The 25,886-nt window shown below is 43.3% G+C and overlaps 1 protein-coding gene across 1 annotated transcript in view; it reads left to right on the top strand.

Moving 5' to 3' along the window:
- SLC9A9 (solute carrier family 9 member A9) overlaps positions 1 to 25,886 on the top strand; it is a 264,850-nt gene that overhangs the window by 153,689 nt on the left and 85,275 nt on the right. The window contains exons 10-12 of the mRNA XM_079977932.1: positions 1,283 to 1,396; positions 3,243 to 3,354; positions 9,129 to 9,282. Coding sequence (XP_079834058.1) covers positions 1,283 to 1,396; positions 3,243 to 3,354; positions 9,129 to 9,282 — 380 coding nt within the window. The remainder of the gene's footprint in view (positions 1 to 1,282; positions 1,397 to 3,242; positions 3,355 to 9,128; positions 9,283 to 25,886) is intronic.

The following is a 25,886-nucleotide window of genomic DNA, read 5'->3' as shown; positions in this document are numbered from 1 at the left end:
AAAGGACCAATGCCATGCATTTTATTTTATTTTTAAAGTTTTCTCTAGCTTATTTCTGCTGATATTTGAAGATATTGCATCAGGCCATGCAGCCACTGAAAGATTCCCCTTACTATAATCTATTAAGCTAATTGACTATTGAGTTTCCTTGAAAAAACCATTGCTTGATTTGCATTTTCTTCCTTCCCACAGGGAAGAAAGTATATATCTTGTTGCAGTAAAATTGTTGCCAAACTTAAAAAATAATGTTAAATTTTCATTCTTAAATTAAGCAGAAATTAGAATAGGGTGGCTGTAGCACAGGTTCCTGATTTTTGTATAGAGAAATTGACCCTCTGCACCACTTGTTGCCCCTATAATGCAAGTCTGGCAAGCTTGTCAGAAACTGTGAATGGTATCCAGCTAAACAGTTCCGCTTGTACAAGAGTTTTAGCTGTGCAACGGAACTTCCCTGCCTCCTCCTCTTCTCATATTCCCCCTGTGTGCCCCACATATCTGCTCCAGAAAACCCTGGAACCAGGGGTGCCAACTTGGACAAAATATTGGAAGGGGCAGGTAAGCCCAGGGCTGTCTTAAGCATATGTAGTGCCGGGGTTCAAAGATCCACCCAGCGCCCCCCCCCCCCGGTTGCCCAGTCCCAGGAGCACAGGAGGGCAGAGCCAACCAGCCGCCTCAGCATCTCGCCCCTGAACTCATGACGCAGAGCTGCCCGCAGCAGAAGAGCCCACCGCAGTGCTCCGACCGACAGACAGGCCCTTCCCCGGACTCAGCTCTTGGGTCCCAGACTCTTGGCCTGGTTCCCTTGAGAACCCGGCACCCGGGTGACCCACACACCTAGTACCTATGGGTAAGATGGCCCTGGGTAAGCCCCAGCCCACATAATCAATCACACAATACTGTGCACACACATCATTTGAATGGCAATGCCCATCAACTTTAGGGGGGGGGCCTGGCATCTCAAATATTTTATTGAGGGGTGCCAAAGACCCCTTGGCCCCTAGGAGTTGGTTCCTATGGAACAAATAAAGGTGGTGCACTGCTAAATTATAAGCTGAAAACAACTTCCCCTGGGTATGGGTATGGCTATGTCTATGTCTACTACTGTTTTGTTTTGTTTTATTCCACATTGACTGAGGCCATTGCTTGCAACCTTCAGTATTGAGATTAAATGTTTTTAAAAATCTATGTACTAGTTGTTTTGTGGATCATTTCATGAAAATCCATTCCTAAACCGCAAACCCAGATGATAATGGGGTGGTTTTTTCCCCCTTTCTCATTTCAGTTGTTCGAGTTCATGAACTTTTTGGCTGAGAATGTTATCTTCTGTTATATGGGATTAGCATTGTTCACATTCCAAAATCACATCTTCAATGCACTGTTTATATTTGGAGCATTTGTATCCTTTTTTTAGGCACCAGCAAATATATGGTATGGAAAACACAATGTATGGTGTGCAGTTAATCCCATAGTTGTTGATATAAGCCAGAATCCAGATATCTTTCTCTGTATGCAAAAAAAGAAAGAAAAAAGATTGTAACTATTTTCTATGTCGAAGAACACTTGGGGTGGCCAAAATCAATCTCTCTCCAGAAAATCTGTTCCATATTTTTAATTGTATCCAGAACCTGAATTAGTAATAATTTTATTCCATTCTTTATGAGCAACTGAATCACAGCCTCAAAACATATATTGTTACACTATCCCCTGTGTAATGTGTTTGATGTTTCATCCTGCAGATGGTTTTCAAACTTCAGGGCTTCAGGGAACGCTTTCTGCATGAAGATGTCCGTCAATGAATCTCATCCCCCTGCGCTGGTACCACAGAGCCCCTGTATATTGCTCCCAAGCATGGAATGTTTTAGGTTGCACCAAGAGTACACATGGCCAGGTCTTTTGTCCCTTACTGATGTTCTGCATAAAATGAAAAAGCAGTCTAGTGCTGTTTTTCAGGAATGTTTGCCCACCTGTACTGAGATTAGAAGAGCATATGGGCAAGAGCTTTGCTCTATCAGAGAAAAGCCATATCTAGCACAGCATACTGTTACCCCACAGTCACCAGTCAGATGCCTCTTGAGAAGCCAACAAGCAGGAGATGAGCTTACTAGCGCTCTCCCATTGTGACCGTCCTATAGCTGTCATTCAGATCCATATTGACTCTGGCCATGGAGGTAGCATCCAGCCAACATAACTAGCAGCCACTGATGAAGAGCACTGACATTTGCTAAAACACATTTTTTGAAAACAACATTTATAAGAAACCAGCATAAACTTCTTAATACACACACATACATTTGTCACAGTGTCCACATGGACCAATTCACTGGATGTACAATGAACAGGTGGAGCTACTGTATTTTGACCTAAATCAGAGATGAAGGTATTGCTGAACTAGCTCCCATCTTTCTAGACCAATAGTTATGCTATCTGGGGATGACAGGAGTCCAACATCATCTGGAAGACCACAGGTTCATCATCTATATGCTTCTCAAATCTCCACCAAGATACTGCTTCTAAAGTTTGCCATGGTGTTGCTCTCTTCTGCTTGTGTCTATTGTACAGCTAAAGTTTTCAGTGTGGTGAAGAAGAGCCCTGATACATAGGGTGAGGTCTTAGAAGAAATCTCCTTCCAGCAGGGTATCTGTGTACAGTTAAGAGATGTAATTTTGCTTTTTCTATTCTTTTCTGTAAAATGTCCTTATTTCATCTAAAATTGCTATTAAAGCAACTTTGGCATTAGATGCACAGAGGGATAATGAGAAAACCAACACAATTTTCTGAACCCTACAAAAATAATTGGAAGGTGGGGGGCAGACGCCGGCATGGAGAATCCTAGACAGATACAATATGAATTGTGAGGAAATGAGACAGTAATCATGTCTCAAAGTACATTTATCCTTCCTGAATTACTGTTTGAGGAAATAATACTGTTGGCGCCTGAACAATTTATAGCAAGCGAAGGGTTTCTTAGAGAGATTGCTGTTGTCTTTGACAAAGATGGAACATGAATTTAGAGTAGTTGAAATGGGGAGGGGGTGAAAGAGATGTTCAAGGGAAGACAGGAAAAACCCTGGGAAAAGAAGCAGTTCTGAGTAAGCTATGAAAATATTCATTCTGTTCCTGCCCCACAGTCTCATAAAGTGATGATTCTTCTGTTTGTTTTAGATCATGCACTGGGCACATCTTCATCTAGTTTTGTCATTTTCCACCTTATTTTCCTTAACTTCTCACTCCCCATGATGTAGGTGGCAATTTTCATAGCAAGAGCCTGTAATATATACCCAATTTCTTTTATTCTCAACTTGGGCCGAAAACAAAAGATTCCCAGGAATTTCCAACATATGATGATGTTCTCAGGTGAGTCAATTGCTTCTGCCGCTTGCTGAGAAGAGAAATGAGCATGGAAGGATGCAATTTTCTTCCAAGAAAAAGGGGTGGGAGGGATGGTTTACTAGACAAAGACAAGGGAGCTACTCTGTGATCCACACTGACTGGAAAGATTTATTATCACTTCAGAAAGCCTTGCCTCTGTCCTCTGATGATATACAATAATGATTTTAATCATTTTAATTACCAAGGTGCAGCCTGCCCATTATGAAAGTTTATGAAGTGGACTTGAAAGCAGCAGCTTAGCTGGGGAAATGAAACTAACACAGCATAAACATACTGCTAAATGGCAGCCTCTCCCCTGTCCTATTTGGAGAGGACTCCTTCATCTTGGAAGTTGATTGATGCAAGCAACATGCTTCCTTTGGTGGGACAGTGGCCAGTTTAAGACATCTCCTGAGTGGGTGGAGGCTTCAAGTGGTGCAGATATGAGCATGCATATCTCTCATCTCCACAACACGATAATTTAATACATAATGTGAATATAGTACATAAGAAGATTCCACCTAAACATTAGGAAGAACCTCCTGACAGTAAGAGCTGTTCGACAGTGGAATTTGCTGCCAAGGAGTGTGGTGGAGTCTCCTTCTTTGGAGGTCTTTAAGCAGAGGCTTGACAACCATATGTCAGGAGTGCTCTGGTGGTGTTCCCTGCTTGGCAGGGGGTTGGACCCGATGGCCCTTGTGGTCTCTTCCAACTCTATGATTCTATGATTCTATGAATTCATTACCTTAATATATATCACTGATGGATGTTTCACTGCCATTTTCTTTAATTGCTACAGTGGGCATTGCCCAAAAAGAGGACAAAGGACATGGATTTGCACTAAAAATGCATAAGCTCATTTCATTTCATTTCCTTAAAAATAGCATTTTATTATGTATTTTAAAGATTAATTGTGATAATTTGTATGTATAGGCACAAATTGTGAAATGATTGCTGTAATTTAAGTTGCAATACAGTACATCTCACCCCAGTGGGGAAGACTGTAACCAGGTAAACAGTGTCCCTGCTCAGTCTTTATTCCAGGTGCTAAGTGTTGATGGGCAACTTTAACTTCAAGGCTGACGGCTGCTCTCCTTTCTTAGAATCACAGAGTTGGAAGGGACTAAAGGGCGATCTAGTCCAACCCCCTTCAATGCAGTAATCTCAACTAAAGCATCCATGACAGTTGGCCATCCAACCTCTGTTTAAAAATCTCCAAGAAAGGAGAGTCCACCACCTCTCACGGGAGTCTGTTCTACTGCTGAACAGTTCTTACTGTCAGAAAGCTTTTCGGAGTGTTTAGTCGGAATCTCCTTTCTTGTAACTTGAAGCCATTGGTTCGAGTCCTACCCTCCAGAGCAGAAGAAAGAAAGCATGCTCTCTCTTTGATGTGACAGCCCTTAAGATATTTGAAGATGGCTATCATATCTCCTCTCAGTCTCTTTTCCAGGCTTAACATACCCAGCTCCCTCAACTATTCCTCATAAGTCTTGGTTTCCAGACACTTGATCATCTTGGTTTCCCTCCTCTGCACACCTTCCAGCTTGTCAATATCCTTCTTAAATTGTGGCACCCAGAATTGCACACAGCATTCCAGGTGTGGTCTGACCAAGGCAGAATAGAGTGGTACTATTACTTCCCTTGATCTGGACACTATATTTCTGTTCTTGTGGTTCTTGATTTTTAGACTGTACTTGGATCACATACTTCTTCAGACAGAGGACTGTAAAGTAGAAAAAATGCCACCCTATCTGGAGCACTGATGTTGCAAATGACTTCCATCTTGCTTTGGACTGCTATCTCTAAATAGACTTTCGTTGCTCCTATGTTTGTGTCATTCCAGTGCCAGAAAAGGAACTCCTTCTTTTCCCAGACTTTTTGTAAACATTTAATTGTTTTAGCTCAATTTTCTGATTTATGCTACTTGTTTTAGCACTACAGCCTTATAGAATCATAGAATCATAGAATCATAGTGTTGGAAGAGACCACAAGGGCCATCGAGTCCAACCCCCTGCCAAGCAGGAAACACCATCAGAGCACTCCTGACATATGGTTGTCAAGCCTCTGCTTAAAGACCTCCAAAGAAGGAGACTCCACCACACTCCTTGGCAGCAAATTCCACTGTCAAACAGCTCTTACTGTCAGGAAGTTCTTCCTAATGTATAGGTGGAATCTTCTTTCTTGTAGTTTGGATCCATTGCTCCGTGTCCGCTTCTCTGGAGCAGCAGAAAACAACCTTTCTCCCTCCTCTATGTGACATCCTTTTATATATTTGAACATGGCTATCATATCACCCCTTAACCTCCTCTTCTCCAGGCTAAACATGCCCAGCTCCCTTAGCCGTTCCTCATAAGGCATCGTTTCCAGGCCTTTGGCCATTTTGGTTGCCCTCCTCTGGACACGTTCCAGTTTGTCAGTGTTCTTCTTGAACTGTGGTGCCCAGAACTGGACACAGTACTCCAGGTGAGGTCTGACCAGAGCAGAATACAGTGGCACTATTACTTCCCTTGATCTAGATGCTATACTCCTATTGATGCAGCCCAGAATTACATTGGCTTTTTTAGCTGCCGCCTTTGTGGCTATAATATTTAATTGATGCTTGCTTTATTTTGTAAGGCGAAAAAATTCTCATGATAAATAAATGAAATAACTGGGAGAGGCATGTGCCCATTCCACCATTTCATGTCGGTTGTCACTGCAAGGTGAAGTGCCTGAGCCAGACCAAAAAGAAAAATGGGAATTATACAGAGAGATAGGCTGAGAGATGGTGAATGGCCCAAGGTCACTCAGTGAGCTTCATAACTTCATCACGACCTACCTATACAGAAATAGACAAATCCTTGCGGCTTAATATGCAAAGTACTTTGCAATTATTCAGCAAGCTGGCATAGTTGGGAGCACAAGGCACAAACAGAATCTAAAGCAATGTTTCTCTGAAAATTTCTTGGTGATTTAAAGCCCCAGAATGAGTGCACGTGAGTGCAAATTACGTGTCATGTTTATAAAAACAGGATTGTAAATCCCTTTTTATGGAAAGATTTTAATTTAAATTATTATTGCACCCTAAGAGCTCTTGGAAATTCATTTGGATAAAGCAGTTTCGTTTCCTGCCCCAGATGGGCAGCACAATTCAGAGGCAACCTTATGATTTTCTAGGTGCAGCTGCATTTTATTGGTTGGAGAAACAAATCTAACATACTTCTCCTCTTCACTGGAGTGATGGGAGGCTTAAATAAAATTCATAAATATCTGTAAAATGTTCCTCGCATCTTGCTTGAATTACCTATTTAATTTAAAGAACTTGCTCATTACGTGGGCTTCACAATTTACGGTGTAATCCCCGCAGAAAACAATAACATAGGCATGCTAAAAAGCCTTTTACATGTGCAAAACACTGTTATTTTTTTAATGTACCCAGGCCTGGGGAGGGGGTGCTTTTGTAAATGTGGCATACCATTTGGCTCATGCTTAACATACTTATTACCACCCTATGGGGAACTTTTGATGCATGGATCTGGCTCTCCCCCATTATTATCTTTCTGCTGTTTTATTTGGTCTCAGTAGGTGCATAACTTTGCCTTAGTTATAACATTGCAAAAGCAGCTCCACCTTATAGTTTAAAAACCAAACGTTTAAACTCCTTCTGGAAAATTACTCATTGCATTGCAATGGTGAATGTTTGCTCGTTGAACGGTTGCTGTTTAACAAGGATGACGCTTGACTTTGTATGGTGGGTTATATAGTTCAGCAAAAGTTGAAGGTTTCTGCACACCTCACACATATTTCCATCCTCCTTCCAGACAAGAGTCATTATCACAGTCATTATCACATTATCACATTATTCCAGCTAGGCAAAAGCACTCAAGGAGGGTGTGGCCTCTGGGAGGAGGTGTGGTTTAGGGAGAGTCCCAAGGACCAAATAAAGAGGCCTAGGCCTGAGGTTCCTCACCCCCTGACCCAGAGGGAAAGCACAAGGCAAGCCAAAGATATTCACTGTCCTCACTCTTGACACAGCTTCCATGCTTGGGGAGGCCAGCAAGCACAAGGAGGAGCAGCAAAACCAGGAAATTCCAAGGGGTTGACAGTGGGTTGTGGACCTTAGTAAAGGTAAAGTGTAAAGTGACCCCTGACCATTAGGTCCAGTCACGGACAACTCTGGGGTTGTGGCGCTCATCTCACTTTACTGGCCAAGGGAGCCGGCGTTTGTCCGCAGACAGTTTTTCCGGGTCATGTGGCCAGCATGACCAAGCTGCTTCTGGCAAGCAAGAGCAGTGCACAGAAATGCCATTTACCTTCCCGCCAGAGTGGTACCTATCTATCTACTTGCACTTTGAGGTGCTTTTGAACTTAGTAGATGCCTGATATTGCCAAGCCCAGACACCAGCCCTGAAACTTCAGCACTGTCCCTTGGAAGTGAATTCAACTGAAGGGGGAGGGCAGTCCAAAGGAATTATCGTTTGGGAGATAAATAAGATTCTACCTGCCATGAGAAAAATGCCAAAAACATGACTTCCTGACATTGTGATATTTGTTTTTATGCATGTTTCTGCTGAAGCAGAATAGATTCCCTCCGCCCCTAAAATGTTGTAAAGTTTATTGCGTACGAGTTAAACAGCAGCGCATAAATGAAATGTGATTCTCCCTATGCAGAAACACAAACATCTAAAAAGAAAATGGGTTTTGGCAATGTTTCCTCTTCCTCCCCAAAGAGCCACAATCATAGATTTCTAAAATGGAAGCGTGAAACCAGGCCCTTGCCTTTCCACGTTCAAGAGCTGTGCTTTTGTTCCCAGAATATTGTGCTCTGAGCATTCCAATAATAAATCCACATGGCATTCGCATTTCAGAGGAGCCTCTTTCTTTGACAAAAAGGCACTCTACAAGGCAGCTGAATAAACAGATAATAAAACATCATGCAGATTTTTGAGCATGTTTTTAGAAGAGATGTGGCAGGCTTTTGTTCAAGTGGGCTTTCAAGGCCACTTTTCAAGATACTTTGCTTCACACATGTTTGGTCACCCATCTCTGGGGAATTCCCATAAGGTATATAGGTGTGTCTTGGCTGAAGGACCACATTGCAAAATTCAAAGTGCAATTTTCAAAGGATGCCGTGTTTCAGTTCACATATTGCAAGGAATCAGTGACCTTCCAGATGTTGTTGGACTCCCAACTCCCATCTGCCTCAGATAGCATTGTGAATCATCAGGCATGATGGGAGTTGTAGTCCGACAACATCTGTAGAGTCAAAGGTTCTTCACCCTTGACACATTATTTCAGGAAGTGCAAATTAGGAAGGTTCTCTTTAAATGCAGACTAAAGCAAATTCCTCATTCATCCCTAGTCCAGGGTTAAGCACTGGTACGGGTACCACATAATATCCCACATTTGTAAGAAATTGATCTTTTATTTTTGTAGCACTCACACTTTGGACATAATGCTGATGCCCTCCCTGTACCCTTTTCAGCATGTGCTACACACATTTTTGTTTAGGGAAGCCTATCCAGACATGCAGAATGTTGACACGTATTTTAATATGGTTTTCAGCAGGCCTGGAAGGGAGGGGGTTGAATTTTGTATGTTTCAAATAGTTGTTTTCAGCGGTTTCTTCACTGATTGTTTTATTCTTTTTGTAAACTGCTTTGAGGTTGTTGGGCTTTTTTGTACAATCAAGTGGTATATAAATTTTATGAATACAATGAAATAAATTGTTTTCTTTCTCTCCCACCTGCCATGCACCCCCCACCCCCTGTCTTCTGAAGGTTTACGTGGTGCAATTGCATTTGCACTGGCTATCCGGGATACCGACTCTCAGCCTAAGCAAATGATGTTGACAACCACCTTGCTAATTGTGTTCTTCACAGTCTGGGTGTTTGGAGGAGGCACCACACCGATGCTTGCATGGCTCCAAATCAGGTCAGTGATATCAATTCGTACTGTTATGTTGCAATGTGATCTGTGACTTTGCTCAATCACTACACTTGTTGCAGCTTTGTATTCACATTATTTGTCATTGTGCTACATAACTGATATGCAGGAGATGGCTATGAAGGGTGCAGGGAGCTTAAAAACCAGGATGTAGACATTGGTGGATGAGGTGAAGCAGGTTCTTGACATCCTGCAATGGTCCCAAGCAGAATTCAGATTTTTAGCATCTGTTTTCCCATGTGGTTTGCTTTCCTGGAGTGATTTCTTAGGAGAGTTATGCTGGGAGGTTAAAATCTTTCACTTAAAAATATTCTTGTAGATATTGCTGTTCAAACAGCAGCTGCTATTCAGCTATATGTAGTTGTTGTTCCAGATTTTGCTCTTGACTAAATGACTTGTTGGATCTGTGCTGATCCCCACTGTCTCCAAAAGCTGATCCTTGCTGTTTCCAAAAGCCACTGGTCTGGTCTGGTCAGCTGCACAGTGGTACCTTGGGTTACATACGCTTCCGGTTACATACGCTTCAGGTTACAGACTCCGCTAACCCAGAAATATTACCTCAGGTTAAGAACTTTGCTTCAGGATGAGAACAGAAATCGTGCTCCGGCGGTGCGGCGTCAGTGGGAGGCCCCATTAGCTAAAGTGGTGCTTCAGGTTAAGAACAGTTTCAGGTTAAGAACGGACCTCCGGAACGATTTAAGTACTTAACCTGAGGTACGACCTGTACTACCTTATACAGAGCTAGTCCAATATATTTTGTTGTCTGAAGCAGACCAACAAATAACATCCCCACTCTTGATGTCAACATGCATAGTAGTAAAGGTAAAAAGGTAAATTACCCCTGGACTGTTGTCCAATCAAAAGCGACTATGGGGTGCGTCACTCATCTTGCTTCAGGCGGGGGAGCTGGTGTTTGTCCACAGACAGCTTTCTGGGTTATGTGGCCAACATATCTAAACCGCTTCTGGTGCAACGGAACACAGAGTGCACAGAAATGCCATTTACCTTCCTGCCGCAACGGTACCTATTTATCTGCTCATACTGGTATGCTTTCAAACTGCTAGTTTGGCAGAAGCTGGGACAGAGCAACAGGAGCTCACCCCGTCACACAGATTTGAACTGTCAACCTTCTGATTGGCAAGTGCAAGAGGCCCAGTGGTTTTGACTACAGTGCCACCAGCATCCCTTATATGCATAGTACCCAAGCCTGATGAAGTTATTTTGGCACTTGGGGAAGAAGATCTACAAAGTACCTTTCCCTTTCCTGGCAGCAGAAATACAACAGTGATAAATTAAATAACTGACAATATGCTGCCCTTTCAGTATTCCCAAAATCATCTGCCTGAGGTGCCCACCTCATTCTACCTAATGATAGCGCTGGCCCTGACCTTAGGCAAAGGCCAAAGAAACAATGTTGTTCTCTCCATTTTGTGTACAGGGTGTTGGATGCAATCGGTTATCACGGATAGTTTATTGCATATTCCTCTCATTTTTTTCATAGAGCAGGAAACATTAACTGACAAATCATTGTGATTAATTTGTTAATTTATTAACCATAAATCTAAAATGTGGCTGGGCACTGGATTTTAATGGATGCTGTCAGTTTTGAAGGGATTTTCAGTGCTGCCAACATTGTGTTATTTATACTTGCAGTACGTTGTAAACAATTTAAACATGTCATTTCAGAATGACTTTCCCGATTATAAATTATTTGCCTTTGTTATTTAGTCAAAAGAAATCTAGATTTATTAAATAAAAGATTGCCTGGACTGAGATACTGCAGTGTATCAAATTCCTTCGAGCAACCCGCATTGATGGTCCCATCTGAAGTAGTGAAAACATGGACTATGAGCTGGAAGCCACTATCTCTTAACCTTTATCCTCCAACTTTAACCATATTGGTCTGCTAGTGTGTGAACTATTGAGATAATACGTTGGATGCACTTTATTTAGGAAAGTTGCTCCATAGAGACTAAATATTAATCAAAAAAATATTATGGTTACAGTCAAAGCTTAGGGATAGAGATTTTCCAGACAAATGGAAAGTGGAATGTTTTAGTGGATTGTTCCGTTGTTGCATTGTATACAGTCTTGTATAAATGCACTGCTATTTATAGGATCATGGGGTTGTTTCTTGCCTAGGCATTTTTTATTTAGTGCTTGTCTATATGGCTTGCTATCTACTGGTACTCTGCCTCCAGCCTGCTTGCTTCCCTGTCTCTCTGCCTCCTTCTCTCTTTGGATTGACACATAGCTTTGATCTTAGCTACAGAAATGTCTATAAACAGCCCCCTTCTGAATGATACCTTGAATCACGAGGCCATCTCTCTGGTAGCGCAGAGTCTCAACCCTGCAGGTGCTTGAGCTTGGCTCTGTTGTAATTGCCTAAAGCCTGGTGGTGATAGTTCTTCAGCTGACCCACATAGGATCCAGGCCAGCAAAATCATGCCCAGTAGTAATTCATTAGAGGGAATGTTTAGGACAGCTCTCACATCAGTACTTCTTGCAACAAAACAGTGGCAGCTGCCTTGGACGTTTTTGTTAGTCAGGGCAAAAACTATGTTGTTCTTGCTATCTATGCCTTCATGATGTTTCTGCAATGACTTTTGTGGAGTTAGCGTGTACAGTGATGAGTTGTGCATGGCAGCAGTGTGGCTAGAGATGCTGCAGGAATGGCTGTTGGCGTTGCTCCATTCGCTCTTATTTCTGCAGTTCTTCCTGTGCATTTTGCTTCATTGCCGAGTGCATTACAACCATAACCCACTGCAGGCAGTTCATGCACTGATAAGCTGGTAAGTACTGCCCCGTAGCCTTTGTGTTATCAGCGCTACCATCTATAGTGATGGAGCCCTTGCACATACAGGTGTGCATGTGAAGGCTTCTGCGTGACCCTAAGCCCTGATGATGCCAGGTTCTCAATCACATGGAAGTTTCATAACGTGCAACTGTCCATGCAAAGGCTCTGTCAGTACTGACAGTCCTGCTCTTCACATTGCAAGCTAGGAGGTAGGTTTTCTGGGTGCACCTCCACTCCCATGTTGAATAACACAGACTCATTAATCCCCAAAGGGCTTACACTGCATTGGCATTACTCCTGGCATAGTGGCAACCACTGTACCCAGCAAGACTATAAGGTCAAAGGGTTACTTGTATTTTCTCTAGACTAACAAACTCCCAGAAATGTCATCCGTAACAAACTCAGTTTGGGTGATGGTTTCTTGAAGTGTTCATTGTTCTTGTCCTTGTTTCTCTCTTTTTACGTTATGTATGATATAATCACCTTTTAATTACTAGTTCTTATCCCTTACCTGTTTTAAGTCTTATGTGTTCATTTTATCTGTATTTTTTATCTTATGCTGGTCTGAGATTGAAGCAAAGTTTGATACTGATACTGTTCATTGTTCTTGAGTGTCCCCATTTGCTAGAGTGAGAATTTTCTGGGCTTTGAAGTGATGGAGGAGGCGGAATATAAAATGATATTCTCCCAGATCCCACATCTGGTCTGGACTGGCTTTAAATACTTCCAGGACAGGCCTGGACCTTGCTATGGATTTCTAGCCTTGTCCCTGGTGTTACAGGTAGCCTGTAAAAGGTAAAGGTAAAGGTACCCCTGCCCGTACGGGCCAGTCTTGTCCGACTCTAGGGTTGCGCGCTCATCTTGCTTAAGAGGCTGGGAGCCGGCGCTGTCCGAAGACACTTCCGGGTCATGTGGACAGCGTGACGAAGCTGCAGCTGGCGAGCCAGCACCAGCGCCGCACACGGAAACACCGTTTACCTTCCCGCTAGACAGCGGTACCTATTTATCTACTTGCACTTAGGGGTGCTTTCGAACTGCTAGGTGGGCAGGAACTGGGACCGAACGACGGGAGCTCACCCCGCCGTGGGGATTCGAACCGCCGACCTTACGATCAGCAAGTCCTAGGCACTGAGGTTTTACCCACAGCGCCACCCGCGTCCTTACAGGTAGCCTGACCACATGCCTAATCCTTTCCCCAGTCTTCCAGTCATCCTATCCACTTACATTTCCAGCAGCATGCCTCTGTCACATGGATGGTGCATCCCATTTCACTGCTTGAAGCAAAATGAGAAGTACTGTCCTGCTCTGCTGCCATGGCTGTGCTGCCGTCACCAAAGCATCTCTTGACTAAATTATGGGGTAGCAGGAAAAAGTGGCAGCGCCGATGGTAGATTTGGGTGAGATCTAAATGAAAATTGGCACTGATGCCGGTGCAACTTTCCCACTAGCAACAGGGCAGATGAGGCACATGTGGGGGTGGTGCCTCCCGAGGCAGCTGCTTCGACTTGCCTCATGGGTGGGCTAGCCCTGTTCTGTCCTCATTGTCCATCCCTTTATATGGATGGCTTGGCTCATACCCAGCCTGTAACTGTCCATGACTTTGGACTGACTCTCCTCTTGATCTGTCCCAGCATTCCATTTAGCTTTGGTCCCAGGTTAGCTGAAGTTCACACTGCAGCTGTCAGCTGCCTGCAGCCCAGTGCTTACGAGGAAGAGGGAGAAACGGAAATTGTGGCTGACCTCCTTTAAGACATGTCGAGGGCAAAGAAAATCCTAGCTTTGAAGGCTTAAGGTTTTCTTCCACTGCAATACTTTATGCATAGCTTGGTTTAGACAGAATGCTTCTCCCACAATGAATCTCCTCTAAATATTATTATTTTTTGAAATGTACATATCTGGCAGGATCTGCTAGACCTGCCATTTACCGTATTTTTTGCACCATAACACTCACTTTTTTTCCTCCTAGAAAGTAAGGGGAAATGTCTGTGCGTGTTATGGAGTGAATGCCTACGGATGGCGGGGGGATCTGCTGCAGTCGTTAGCAAAGGATCCATGGTTCCCCTTACTTCCCTCCTCCGTGGTTTGCTTTGAAACAGCAAAGCGGGAGAAGAGCCGCTGAGTGGGGGGGAGGAGAGGGACAGAGAGCCTGCTTGCTTTAAAGGAGCAAAGCGGGAGAGGAGCCTTCTCCTCTTATACCCCTCTTCTGCATTATTAACAGCATCCTTCTCCACCCACCCCATGCGTGTTCCTTGTCCCTTGAGTGCTTTTCCTTCCCTCCCCACTTAAAACGTGATTACAAAGCACGGATCCACATGGATCCTCAGGATTTTTGCACTGGGTCACCCCAAATTCACCATCAGATCACACAGCATGTCCATGGCTACAGCTTGCACCAAAAAAATCACGTACCCACTGTTGCCTGGGGCCGCAGTGGTGCAAAAACGTGGTTACAAAGCATGGCTCCATATGGATCCTCAGGATTTTTGCATTGGGCTACCCCAAACTCACCGTCAGATCACATGTCTGTGGCCACAGCATGAACCACAAAAATCATACATCCACTGTTTCGTTTAGAATATTTTTTTTTCTTGTTTTCCTCCTCTAAAAACTATGTGTGTGTTATGGTCAGGTGCGTGTTATAGAGCGAAAAATACTATTCTGCCTTATGCTTTGCATTCATAATAGTCCTGTTAGGATGGCTCTCATTAGTGCATCTTATCTATGCATATACTGAAGAATTCATTTATAGCTGAGCAATCCACAGATGAAAGTGAGGTATAAAAGTCACTGCCTGAGAACTTTATCATCTCAAACATGTACCCACAAATACTCTACTAATCCACTTGAATCCAAATTTTCTTCTTTAATTTGTTTCTGGAACAAACTGGATATATAGTTTGTGGTTAGGGCAAGAACCCAGAGGAGCCTGTACAATTGACACAGTGTTGGACATGACAAAGGCTTAAGGAACAATTGCTCATTGGCTCTTTTCCCAGTTCTCCTTTTTCCCTTGGACTAATTTTGAGAAATGGAACCGCTCCAAGACAAAAATGTCTCCCTTCTACCTTATGAGACCGCGAAGGAGTTTTCGAGTTGTTTTCCTCTCTGATTTACAGACAGATTGGTAAGCCTGCTGAGCCAGCACATTGGCTTGGCTCCGTCTAGTGTTCTGGCATAATGGCGCACAACCCCCTTTTACTGTCTAAACACTTAAATAGTACCAAATAGGATGGGACGAGACAATTTGTTGGGAGAAGGGAAGAGAGGTCTGAATAATATATCAAATCCTAGACACTCACATTAAAAGTTCCGATGCCAGTTCTAAAGAGAAACATGGTGTTGGTTCCTGTGTATTACCATCATAATTTATGCACCCATTTTTTTACCTGTTATATATCTGAAGGTATAAATACATCCTTTCCCATCCCAACAACTGCCTGGCACCTATGTGAATACACACCGCAAGCTTGTGCTCACATCCACCTTATTGAGAATAAATAGCTATCCGTTTTGTGAGGAAGCCACCAACCTCCCTTGCTGTGCAGGATTAGCTTAATCAACTATCGGAACAAACGGGTTAAGGTGGGGAGGGGTGGAGCAAATGAGATGCTACAAGCTTCCAGTCTCCTCCTCGTGGCTTGAGGGAGGACATGATTGGGTTTACATCTAAAGCAAACCCTACCTAATTTGAACTACCCGAAACAATGTGCAAAGCACAGCCATCCTTTGAATTTCTCCCACTTCTGAATTTTGCAACGCAGTTCTCCAGACAAGTATTGTGCATGCATATGCATGCAAAATTGCATACAGTAGGGGAAAGTGTGCATAAAACACTTAATAATTGTGGAAATAACATACAGAAATGTATTATATTAAGGAAAAATTGTTTTGCAAAAATGTGTTTGTTAAGCAAAGGTATGTCTATAAAGATAAATTTGCGCTAAAGTGGTATGAATTTTCATGCAGACTTTTTTTAAAAAATAAACTGCAAACTGATGTGGAGGACTAAATTTAAGAATAGGAAAGTAAGAAAATGAGAGAAACTGAAATTAACAGATTTGCCCATCCCCACTTACAACCCTCAGTGTGAGTCACAAAAGAAAGAGTAGATTTTTGAGGTGAAAAGGCCAACCTTAAATCTGTAGGATGCCAAGAATGGTGGAGATGTTTGTTTTTTCCTTCTTTCATTTTGCAAATAAAACTTTAAAATAAAATAAAAAGTTGGGTTTTTGAGAGGGAGACCTAACCATGCATGATATGGAACACCATATAAGTTTAAATTTTACTCAAATATGCTGCAACAGTATGCATTTCCTGCTTCACAACCCATGTGCAACAGCAGCCTCCTCTTCCATCACACTGTGGACAATGAAGCATCGCTTGAGGGAAAGTCACATAATATTTACGGTTGGGTCAGTCATTGTATGGGCATGTATGTGTTTCAGTCATGCAACTGCTTCCTAGGAATCAGCACACTCCACAGACTCATGCCTGTGGGGCACAGCAAAGTATAATATACATGTTAAGTAGTAGGGAACCTGAAGAGTCAGTGGATGTATTGACTGTTTGTGGGAATGAACATGCAGGCAGGTGTTTATGCTGATGTCAGAAGGTATCTGCATTATATGTATAACAGAGATGACTGGTTCATGAATGTGTATAAATAAGATCTACAGAAGTAGAATGAGGACCACTAAGGTGCAACATAACAAAAGGTTATGCCCCTTTTTTAAAGACTTTCAAGACTTAGGCCCCTCCAGGTGTCATTTTTATTGGGTATTCATAAATATTTGTGCTCTTGTTGCTGTAAGGGGATTATACATGATCCTGCTTTCAATATTATTTGTGCCTGCAAGGGATTGGGGGCGGTCATTCTGCTTCATTTGATTCATTTCCAATCACTGCATCTTGCGAAAATCCCATAACTTTTCATGCCCAAAATGGGGGACGTTTGTCCTACTTTTGTTGTATTATAGCCCTTATGGACAGCAATAATGTGGTAGCTTTAGGGAAGCCTCACAGAGCATTAATAAATCAGAATAAATACACTACTAATGCATTCTTATTGTGTTGAGAACATGTTGCAGAATACAACCGCCATAAAACACCCATCTGGAAGGACCCTGTAGACATGAATGACAATCTCTGGTTCCTACATGCTTTCTTAAACACATTTGCTGTGCAATCCCTATGCATGCTTACTCAGAAGTAAGTTTCATTGCATTCAAATTATAAGAAATTGAGTGTAGAGTTGCAGTTTTAGAGGACTTTGTGTTGGTACCTGATGACCAGTTCAGTTTCAAAAGTTTGGTTGGTAATGCAACCAAATTCACTGTGCCTGAACACAGCCCAGGTCTATGTACTTGGATCTGTGAAATTTTAATGATTCTCTATTGGTAAAGGGCATCTTAGGGAGAAAATGGTGGGTAAGAGAGACAAAAAGAGAAAGCAAGTGAAAAGAAGATTGTTTGCTTGACCAAATGGCAACTGCAATGCATTAAAAAAATATTGCTTCAAAGATAATTTATACCATTATTAAATATTGGCTGTGAGCTCCAGATGAATCAAGTTATTTTATGGTCTGTTTAGAAGGTCATTGATATGTTTTTTATAATGTCACTGAGTAAGATATTGGCGACATTATTGCCTTGTAATTCGACAATTCCTTATCATTGATTCTATATATAGTTTATGCTTTGCTTTGCTTGTTTACAGAGCAGTGCCTAACAAAGCTTCATGCAGACTTCTGCTGCAAAGCACCAGCTGAAAATAGCTAAATTGAAGCCATAATAAAGAGGCTTAGATAAAAAGCATGCAGACAAAATCTGGATTGGCATACAAATGTACTGAATAAACATAAAATGCCAGCACCTGTGTACCATGTGTGAGAGTTGGGCTTCTCTGGTACTTTGATTGCTTTTTTCTTATCTTCAATGTCAGCCAAGTTCATTGCAATTTGGATATACAGCTCAAGTGTCCGTCATCCTTATCAGATTTGCCACAGTTCCACTGGACTCAGCCAAAGAGTCACTCTGCAACACTATATATTACATTGATTCTAGCAGCAGCACAAAAAACCTTGCTGCATCAGGCATCAGAAACAGAGCACTTAAGTCTTCAGTAAACAGTTCCATCTGTGTACATTTTCAAGTAGATTTTCTTTAAAAGTGCCTCACGTCTATTTTTTTTAAAAGAAAAAATGCACCCTTTAATATAATAAAATCCTCAAAGCTGCTTTACATTTTTAGCTGCAATTGCCACAAAATGACCTTTGTTTTCCAAACCCTCTTTTCTTCAGACTTGAATACATTTGTGGCCATTCTGACCATGCTGATTAGCAATGAACATTATCAGATGTTCATTGTTCCTTTCTTGATTCAGCAGTCCTGTCACCTCCTTGATATTATGTTTTCATCCTGATGATTTAGTGACGATCTACACCAGCACCTCTCCTGCTCCCAATAGTGGTAGCCTTTAGAAGAATATTGAAATGCCTTGTTGCATTAAAGCAAATGTCATGCATTCTGCCATGTAACTCCGACATTACTGGGAAGTTCAGAAATGTGGCAGGAATGTCCATCTTTACTCCCATGTCTCATTATAGGAAGTATAGCATGCCCTTATATTAAGATGGGTGGGGTATAAATAAAATTATTATTATTATTATTATTATTATTATTATTATTATTAAGCAGCACAAAAGGTGATTGGCTCTTGATGGATCTATCTGCTGTTAATTTGGCTAAAACTTTGTAAAAAAAATAAATAGGTGAGCTAGTGTAAGGTTACTAGATTTTTTTCAATGAATCTGGGGACAATTTAAATAAATAAATACATACTACACGTTCAGGACGTTGATGCTGCAGCAATGGCGGTGGCAGAGGGGCAGCCGCTGCCTTGACCTCAACCGCCACGTTTCCCCTTCCTCCGAGGCTTCTATCTCCTTTCTCCATGAGCCTGGCCAGCCCCTGAGTTGTTGGTTCTTCGGTGGTGGTGGTGGTGGGGGAGCGGTGTGCAGTGGGTCAGGCATGGAAAGCGGAGAAGGAGGGCTGAGAGTGGTGGCAGCAGAGAGGCTCTGGCAGCACGATGCCTCCCTTCCCATCGGAGCAGCCCCAATCCCATTCCTACTTGCGTGCAAGCAGGAGGGGGCGGGGATCCCTCAGCTGGGAAGTGAGGCTTCACACTGCCTAACTGAGAGATTCCTACCCCCTCCTGCTTGCACGCAAGCTCTGATAGGCAGCATGAAGCCTCCCTTTACAGCTGAGAGATCCCCACCCTGCTCCTGCTTGCACGCAAGTAGGAGTTGGGAGGCTGCTCCGATAGACAGAATGAAGCCTCCCTTCACAGTTTAGTTGCTGGGGTCAGGGAAGGTGGAGGCAGCCAGGAAGCTGCATCTTAGAGCCCCTGAACCACCATCATATGGGGACTTCCGAGTAGCTCCTGAAGCCAGCCAGAGCCAACTGCTCCAGGCTGCTGAGAATGCCGCTGCTATGTTTCCCAGGGACACTAGATGAAATCTGGGGACATTCCGGGGATGGCATTTGTCCGGGAACTTATTTGCAAATCCGGGGACTGTCCCTGGGAAACGGGGACGTCTGATAACCCTAGTGGCCATCTCAGTGCCCCACCTTGCAATTCATGGTGCTAAATTAGTTATGCCATAACAGAGCAATCCAAACCCCCCATCCACTGTACTGAAAAGGATCTGGATAAGGCAGAGTAGTTACTTCACCCAATTCTGCCTAGCTCTGCTTCTGTCCCCCATTGGGGTGAGCTCTGCCCATCATGCACTGTTCCCCTCTTCTAATTAACTGGTGGTTATTTAAGGTTTGTTTTGGAAAGACTTCAAACAACCAGTTACAAACAACCGGAAGTCATTGTGGTCTTTTCAGAAAGTCCATGTTTGCATAATCCAGCCAGCACATCGTCCTGAACTTTAGGTAGACTTAAGACAGTTTTTAAAATTTATATGTAAAGTTCTGTAGCACACTTTAAATTCACCATGTCCCTGCTAATAGAGGTTACTTGATGTAAGCAGTAACCAAACTGCAAAAGTTAATAGCAGCCATAATTCAAGCTTTGAAGTCAATCAATGTTTCATGCTCGTTGCAAGCTGAGATTGCGAGGGTCGAGGGAAGCGTTTTTGCCATGTAGGAAAACTGTGGGGACATCTCCTGTTAATATTCGACCGGCATCATGTTTACTCATGGTCTTGTTCAAATATCCCATGATGATCTGCTTTCAAAACTGTCACTTTCTTAATAGCTGCTGACCAAGGATGTTTTGCTCACATCCTGATATGCCCCAAACAGGTCTTTGTTGTTGTTGTTCTGGTCTTGAAACACAATGACCCACAGGACAATGGTTAGAGCAGATGCCTTGCCTGTGGAAGGTCTTGGAATCTCAAGTATTAAATTGATCTTGTGGTGTTCTATGTCGCTGGCTTTTGCCGCAATAAAACTTGACTTGACTTGAGTATTAAATTAAAGAATAAATATGTAGATCTCTGCCTTGGATTAATTTATTTTGGTATTGTTTTAAAATCTATTAGTTGTTTTGCAGCAGGAATGGGGTGGGGAGTTTTTCCAGCCCAGGGGCCACACTGCCTTATGTGCAACCTTCCAGGGGCTGCCTGCTATTGGTGGGCAAGGCCTGGGGCTGCTGTAAGAATCCACTGAAAATGGATTATCAAGACATTACCCTTTATATCTACCCATTTGACAGCCCCTCCCATCACAGCATGGAGTCTTGCTATGAATGCTTTTTTGCTTAGCGCTCTACCACAAACATTTTTTAAAAACATGTGCACTTTATATGTAAATGGATTCATAAATTGCTTTGCAATGTACATAATTCACATATTCATTGATATATTATCGCCATTGTCCCAGGAGGTACTTCATTGCTTTTCATTTTTTGAAAGTGTTTGTTGAATTTGAGTATGTTGCATGTTGCTAGAGGCTGTCCATGATCACTAAGGCTGCATGTCTATTCAGAAGTAAGTACCACTGAATTCATTTGGGTCTTATTCCAATGTAAGTGGAGTTGGGGTTGCAGCCTTAAATTACTTCCTACTGTGAATTTTTAAAATCAATAGAATGCATCCTTAATTCTTGTTCTTTGCATGTGGAAAGAACTGGTCTTTTTTGTTACCTGTGGGCTTTATCTGTGCTCCTCAAACTCAAAGCCTCAAAGTGGAGATAGCCATCTGGTTTTGACTGTTCATTTTTGGCAGTCCATCCATTCCATAAATCTTTGTCTAAAATCTTTGTTTTAAAAGTGTCCTTGCCTCACTCCTGGCCAAAAAAATAATACTCTGGTTTAGCCAATATAGGATCACAGAGCCTGCTGTGGCTGCTGAGACAAGTAATTCGTAACTGCTGCCTCCCCCATTGTTTTTGCTGTGTTAGCAGCACTGACGTAACCTCTCTGGGGCGCAAGCCTGGGCATTGTGTGTGAAGGTCCTGTGCTGCCCTCTGCCAAACTGAGGTGGTCCAAAGGAAATCAGAGCAATACATTTGGCACCAGCTTGGCTGCAGGAGCTGCCAGAAGGTGGTGTACAAGACACGATCCAACCATTTTAGGGACTCCACTCCTGATTTGTGTACAGTGTATTCCTTAGTCTTTCCTCTCCCAAAGATGTCCTGCAAGGCAGCAGATACCCCGAGAGGCACACTCCATTGCCTCTCGGGACAGATGGATGACAACAACAATAAATAATAAGAGCTGGCATATGGGACAAAAAGTTTGCAATTTTTTTAAAAGGCTCACTGTCGTGGTTATCAAGTTATCAGTAAAATTGTTTGGTAGTAACTGGTACATTTCCATTTACTCAGCTGTCCTTGGGATGATTAGCAGTGCTGAAACTTCTGAAAGAAATCCACTTTTCTTTGGATGGCTGTGACATGAATAGTCAAGGGATAACCTAGTAGTGAGCACATAACTAGGCCTCAGAACTCCTGAAGATTGTGGCACATCACACCTGAGAACAACACAGAAATGTGCTGCAAATCAAGCAATTAACAGATGTTCTTCTTGATGCAGATGGTGTTGCTTACATTACTACAACTCTCCAGCCACTCCAAATGATTAATTTTTCATTGGTTGGTTAGAGTGAATTGCTGGCACATGTTAAAGGCTTATATTTTGTCAGACCCAAGGAAAGGACAGTTACCCATTTGTGAGCAGCCTTTCTGCTTACCCTCCTTACAGGCCCACATCAAGGGCAGGCAATTTATTGATTTACTTTAGAACAATTTGGAAATCCAACTCCTGAAAAGGATTAAGAACCACAGGTTATGTGACAAATAGTAGTGATGCTATTTAATGGAAGCAGAATGAGGCTCGTTGATCTGGTTACATTCGGGGAGACATGAGTATCTTTTTTCTTAAATCAAAGATGGGGAACTTGTGGCTCTCCAAAAGTTATAAGACGATAGTTGATCAACCCCAGGCAGGGTGGGCAGTAGTCAGGGCGGTTCCAAAACATCTACAAGACTGGGGACCTCTAATATATACTAATACTGAATTCAGGTGATGCATTATGAGTGCTATGTAGCCCATATGCTAATACTGTGAGGGGGGACCACAAGGTTTACAGTAGTACAGTGGTACCTCAGGTTAAGAACCTAATTCGTTCTGGAGGTCTGTTCTTAACCTGAAACTGTTCTTAACCTGAGGTACCACTTTAGCTAACGGAGCCTCCTGCTGCCCCCCGCACGATTTCTGTTCTCATCCTGAAGCAAAGTTCTTAACCCGAGGTACTATTTCTGGGTTAGCGGAGTCTGTAACCTGAAGCATCTGTAACCTGAAGTGTCTGTAACCCGAGGTACCACTGTAGCACAAATAACCCAATGATGACTGAGGATACTCTGTGACAACAGAATGCTGAATGTCTATTGGGGAAACATGGAAAACTAGAAGGGTGGGTAGAATGGGTGTCCCAAAAGTAGGCATGGCTGGGTGGAACACTGAACAGGAACACTCCAGACTGCAACAATTTATTGTAGGTCCTACTTGTTCAAAAAGAAAACTGAGTGTGATGACATGAAAGGGTTGGAACCAAATGTTGCATTTTTGCATAAAAGCTTACTTTATTTGGCAGGAAAACTCTGGGGAAAGCGTTTGCTGGGGGAAAGTTACATTGGCTTTTGTCCGGAGTCACCAGAGGGTCTACTCTGTTAAATAGAGTAGTTAAATATCACCCTTAAAAGGTAAAGGTAAAGGTAAAGGTAAAGGTACCCCTGCCCGTACGGGCCAGTCTTGACAGACTCTGGGGTTGTGTGCCCATCTCACTTAAGAGGCCAGGGGCCAGCGCTGTCCGGAGACACTTCCGGGTCACGTGGCCAGCGTGACATCGCTGCTCTGGCAAGCCAGAGCCGCACACGGAAACACCGTTTACCTTCCCGCTGGTAAGCGGTCCCTATTTATCTACTTGCACCCGGAGGTGCTTTCGAACTGCTAGGTTGGCAGGCGCTGGGACCGAGCAGCGGGAGCGCACCCCGCCGCAGGGATTCGAACCGCCGACCTTTCGATCGGCAAGCCCTAGGCGCTGAGGCTTTAACCCACAGCGCCACCTGCATCCCTTAGAATATCACCCTTAGAATCATAGAATTGTAGCGTCATCTAGTCCACTCCCCTGCAATGCAGGAATCTCAACTAAAGCATCCATGAGAGATGGACATCCAACCTCTGCTTAAAAACCTCCAAGGAAGGAGAGTCCAGCACCTTCCCAAGGGAGTCTGTTCTACTGTAACAGCTCTTCCTAATGTTCTTCCTAATGTTTACTTGGAATTTGCTTTCTTGTAAATTGAATCCATTGGTTCAGGTCCTACCCTCCAGAACAGGAGTAAACAAGCTTGCTTCATCCTCCCTGTGACAGCCCTTTAGGTATTTGAAAATGGCTGTCATATCTCCTCTCAGCCTCCTCTTTCCCAGGCTAAACATTGTTGGGATATGAGTACAACGCAGCTGCAAACTAGTAGCTCGATGTTTACATCACATGGTGGAGTTGACCATGGGAAAGCAAGTTCCAGTGAATTCACAGGGCTTTGTTCTGTGTGTAATATGAGACCTTCCTGTTGCTTTTGTGAAGGAAGTCTCAGTCAGTTGCTCGGAGGAGACTGAACTGATGGGACACATTTTGTACAGCTGTAAAGTCAGAAATAAACTGTAGAGATGTAATAGACTTCCTGGCTATCTTCTTTCTCCTGCTGGTATGCAAGGGGAGAAGGGGGTGTGCATCTTCCACGCAGGGAGATGTCACCTATCAAGACCTCTCTGGACTGCCGTGATGCCAGCCAGGGTAGGTCACCGGAGACATGCCCGGGAGCCTGGAGAGGGGCCAGCCTCTCCCAAGGGGGCAAGTTTTCCAACAAACATAGCCAACACCTTCAACCGTTCCTCATAAGGCTTGGTTTCCAGATCCTTGGTCATCTTGTTCACGTTCCTCTGAACGTTCTAGCTTGTCAACATTCTTCTTATACTGTGGTCCCCAAAACTGAACACGGTACTCCAGGTGGGGTCTGACCAAGGTAGAATAGGTAAAGGTAAAGGTACCCCTGCCCGTACGGGCCAGTCTTGACAGACTCTGGGGTTGTGCGCCCATCTCACTCAAGAGGCCGGGGGCCAGCGCTGTCCGGAGACACTTCCGGGTCACGTGGCCAGCATGACATCGCTGCTCTGGCAAGCCAGAGCCGCACACGGAAACGCCGTTTACCTTCCCGCTGGTAAGCGGTCCCTATTTATCTACTTGCACCCGGAGGTGCTTTCGAACTGCTAGGTTGGCAGGCGCTGGGACCGAGCAGCGGGAGCGCACCCCGCCGCAGGGATTCGAACCGCCGACCTTTCGATCGGCAAGTCCTAGGCGCTGAGGCTTTAACCAACAGCGCCACCTGCGTCCCAAGGTAGAATAGAGCACTACTATTATCTCCCTTGACCATGACACTATACTTTTGTGGATACAGTCTAGCATTAGCTTTCTTTTGCTGCAGCATCATACTGTTGACCCTTGCTGTTTAGGATGTGACTTTGTCTGGCCAATGACAGTGTGCTCTGGCTTCTTCTGACTCCTGGCTCAAACCAATTCTTGGCATGATTCCTGGCTTCTGCTTTCCAGCTCCTGTCTGCCTACAGCTTTGTCTGGTTGGTCTGGGTCCAAGACAGTGGTGTCAATGGTCAGCTTCCCGTTCCACACCAGTATTGCAGTTGTTCTGATCTTCCTCCTGCCTTCCTCCTTTGAAATGCAAAACAATGCATCAACCAACTTTGTATAGGATGACCTAAAATTGATTCCACAAGGCATTAGTTACAAAACTGTTCAAAATGCACATAATTGTTTCTCTTGTTATTAGCAGAATTTCATTTTAACATTTGTCAGGATGAAGGAAGGTCATTTTTGGAAAGGGAAATTTAATTAAATGAGGGAAGATTTTGTCCTAAATTAGTTCTGCCACACACACACACACCCCTCCTGTCCCTCTCTCTCATTCTTTCTTACCAGTATTCAGCTTATGTCATATTTCCCTAGGGAGATGAAAATAATTTCCTAAGAACAACGCATGCATCGATTTGCTATTGAAAGAGAGGAAATGCTATCCTATCTGTACACAGCTATAATTTTCACCCAGCAACACTCAGAGCCACATAAATTTGATTATAGGCAGTGTTTATTTAAAGAGAGTACACTGAGATCCTTACAAAGTTATTAGCTTTGGTACAATTCATGGTATTATGTTGATTAATTTTCCTTTTGCCAGAATGCTTTCCAAGCATCAAACCATACTTCCTCTGACAA

This window comes from Podarcis cretensis (genome assembly GCF_951804945.1).
Source record: "Podarcis cretensis genome assembly, chromosome: 5".
NCBI lineage: Eukaryota > Metazoa > Chordata > Lepidosauria > Squamata > Lacertidae > Podarcis > Podarcis cretensis.
Note: the sequence above shows the minus strand (reverse complement) of the source record. Positions and strands in the feature narration are given on the sequence as shown.